The sequence below is a fragment of the Egretta garzetta genome, unplaced genomic scaffold (assembly GCF_000687185.1).
Source record: "Egretta garzetta isolate BGI_Z169 unplaced genomic scaffold, ASM68718v1 scaffold215, whole genome shotgun sequence".
In the NCBI taxonomy this organism is placed as follows: Eukaryota; Metazoa; Chordata; class Aves; order Pelecaniformes; family Ardeidae; genus Egretta; species Egretta garzetta.
The window spans coordinates 5,518,004-5,520,382 of NW_009259719.1; the positions used below are offsets into that span (position 1 = coordinate 5,518,004).

The 2,379-nt window shown below is 55.9% G+C and overlaps 1 protein-coding gene across 2 annotated transcripts in view; it reads right to left on the minus strand.

The window, feature by feature from the left end:
* Window positions 1–1,241: 1,241 nt before the first annotated feature.
* RBM5 (RNA binding motif protein 5) overlaps window positions 1,242–2,379 on the minus strand; it is a 14,344-nt gene continuing 13,206 nt past the window's right edge. The window contains exons 23-25 of one of the 2 annotated variants that reach the window (XM_035894682.1): window positions 2,312–2,373; window positions 2,105–2,234; window positions 1,242–1,523 (exon numbers count right to left, since the gene is read on the minus strand). In XM_035894682.1, coding sequence (XP_035750575.1) covers window positions 1,398–1,523; window positions 2,105–2,234; window positions 2,312–2,373 — 318 coding nt within the window. In that variant the 3' untranslated portion in view covers window positions 1,242–1,397. Of the gene's footprint in view, window positions 1,524–2,104; window positions 2,235–2,311 lie in introns of both variants that reach the window. The other variant, XM_035894681.1, reaches the window with a different exon arrangement.

Here is a 2,379-nt window from a genome sequence, read left to right on the forward strand (position 1 = left end):
GAGCCTTGCGCGGCGGCCACGCCTGCCACCTGGCGGCGCTGCCTGGGTGGCACAACCGGCCCTGGCCCGGGGACACCAGGGGGGACCCTGTCCCCTCTCTGGTCCCCCGGACCCGTGCGAGGTGGGGGTTGAGGCCCTAAAGCCAGGTTTGGCAACAAGCAAAGCCACAAAGAGCTGGCCTCGACCCCCAAGAAGGGCCCTGCACAAGAAGGGGTGGCAGAGCTGCCCGTGCTCCACCCTAAACCCGTCCCATGGCCCCGTGGATGGTGCTGCCCCGGCCACTCCCAGGGAGGCTTCCCCGGGGAGGCTGAGCAAGCCTCACAGCCGGAGGCATCAGCAAAGGCACACTCCAGGGCTGAGCCCTGCTCTGCTCATCTCAGCTCTTGGGAAGAAGACACAAGGTAACACCCAAGACGCAGGCAGAGGACAAGAGACATGAAGGCAGAAACGGCAGCTGCAGAAGAGAACCTCTGGGAGAGGAGGCAGCTGCCAGGAACCAGCCTCCAGCCCAGGGAGGTCGGGGTGGAGCACAGAAACCCCAGCAATGCCACCCAGGCTGGCCACCCTCCCCAGCAGCCCCCTGCAGGAGCAGCTGATAACACCTGGGGGCTCCAAAGCAGGGTCTGCAAGCTGCAGGGGAGATTGCTGCTGCTGCTGCTCTCCCACGGCTCAGCAGGGATACAAGGAGGTCTGGTCCTCCAGCAGCCAAGCCAGCGTCCGCGCTGAAGCTGCAAGGCAGGCACAGCAGCAGGTAGGGATGAAGGGGAGGGCTGCGTGGAGGATGAAGTCTCATCAAGGAAGAAGCAGAACCACAGAACGGACAAATAGCACTGGCAACTTAATTCTTCATTCACCCACCGAGAAACAGAAATAGGATTGGTTTTGCATGTATTTCTTTTGGAAATGAGCCAAACTGGCAACTAGAATCAAAGTCTTCAAAAAGTCTATACAAAGATGTATCATACAAAATGTACAGGAAAAGTTCTCAAAAAAAAAAACCCCAACAAAAAAAACAAAAAAACAAAACCAAACCAGACAGACATTACAACAAAAGGAGAGCAGAGACGGTGTGAAACCACAGCTAACAGGTCCTGCCCCTGCTCCGGAGGGCAGGAGCAGCATCCGGACAACACGCTCCGAACACAAAATACATTACACTATATACAGGACCGTATAAAGATCAGCATCCCCTTTGGTCTAACCAGGAGCTCTCCAGCATGAAGTCGGGGCAGTTCGGACAGCCTGCTCATGGAAGTGTTACATGCCGAGAAGGAAAAAAAGTCCAAGGGAATGAAATGGTCAACACTAAACCATAACCAGAATACAGCCAGGCCACCGAGGCTATAGAATTTTAACAGTCAGTTCTGGCTAACAAGTGCTTTGTGGGCCAGAGCGCATTACTCCATCTCCGTGAAGCGAGCGAACATGGCTTTCCGCACCGCGTCTTTGTATGAATCTGCAGTGGAGACACCGTAGGAGCTGCCCTTGGCTCCCAAGCCAGCTCCTCTCATTCGTACTTGGGCCTGCAAGGGAAGAGAGACATGCTTCAGCTCTGCAGCCAGAGGCACACCACCACATGGGACCACCACAGACAAACTCATCGGACTCAAGCTCCCAGGGATCCTGTGTAGCCAGAAATACTCACAGCGGGAGATCTGACTGCACACAAAACCCCGTGCTTGCTGCCTTCCCACTGTTCTGATCCACCCCGACAGTAGCTGCAATGAACCTGCTCAGAACACAGTTCCTAACAGCACAACCCACAGCACAGGCAAACCCAGGAAAGCCAACAGCTGGAGGAGGGCAGCCCACCCCAAGCAGCACCAGGGTACGCAGCTCGAGCGCAGGCCCGCTGCCGCAGCGCCTTGGGAGCTGACTGCCGAAGGGAGGAAGCGCAGCCCTGCCTGCCCGAGCCCCAGCTCTGCCCCAGCTTCAGCACCCAATGGGACAAAGAGGAGCAGGAGCTAATGTGAGCAGAGGCAGCTTTGCTGCGGACAGCACAGCTTCTTCCACAAGAGATCTTCAGCAGCGAGTGCTTCTGGATTAAAGAAAAGAAAAAAAAAAGGCACCAAACCTCATCAAGGAAGCATCCCTCTCTACTCACCTCGATAGGTGCTGTGATGCCCTGACATTTTCTTCCCAAGCCCGAGCCTTCCCTCCAACCCATGGCCTGCAGCATCTTGTTGCCTATATTGCTGTTGTCAAGGCCGTCTTTGGTGGGCTGCTCATAATTACTGCAGGAAGAAGAGATCAGTTAACTGAATTGCTCATGATGTACGAGGCAATTGCTGCAGAGCGTTTGGATACATACACTGTGCCAGCATCGTAGACCTTCTTGCGCTTCGGCTCAGGGGGCTCGGGGATGCCGTACTTCTCCCG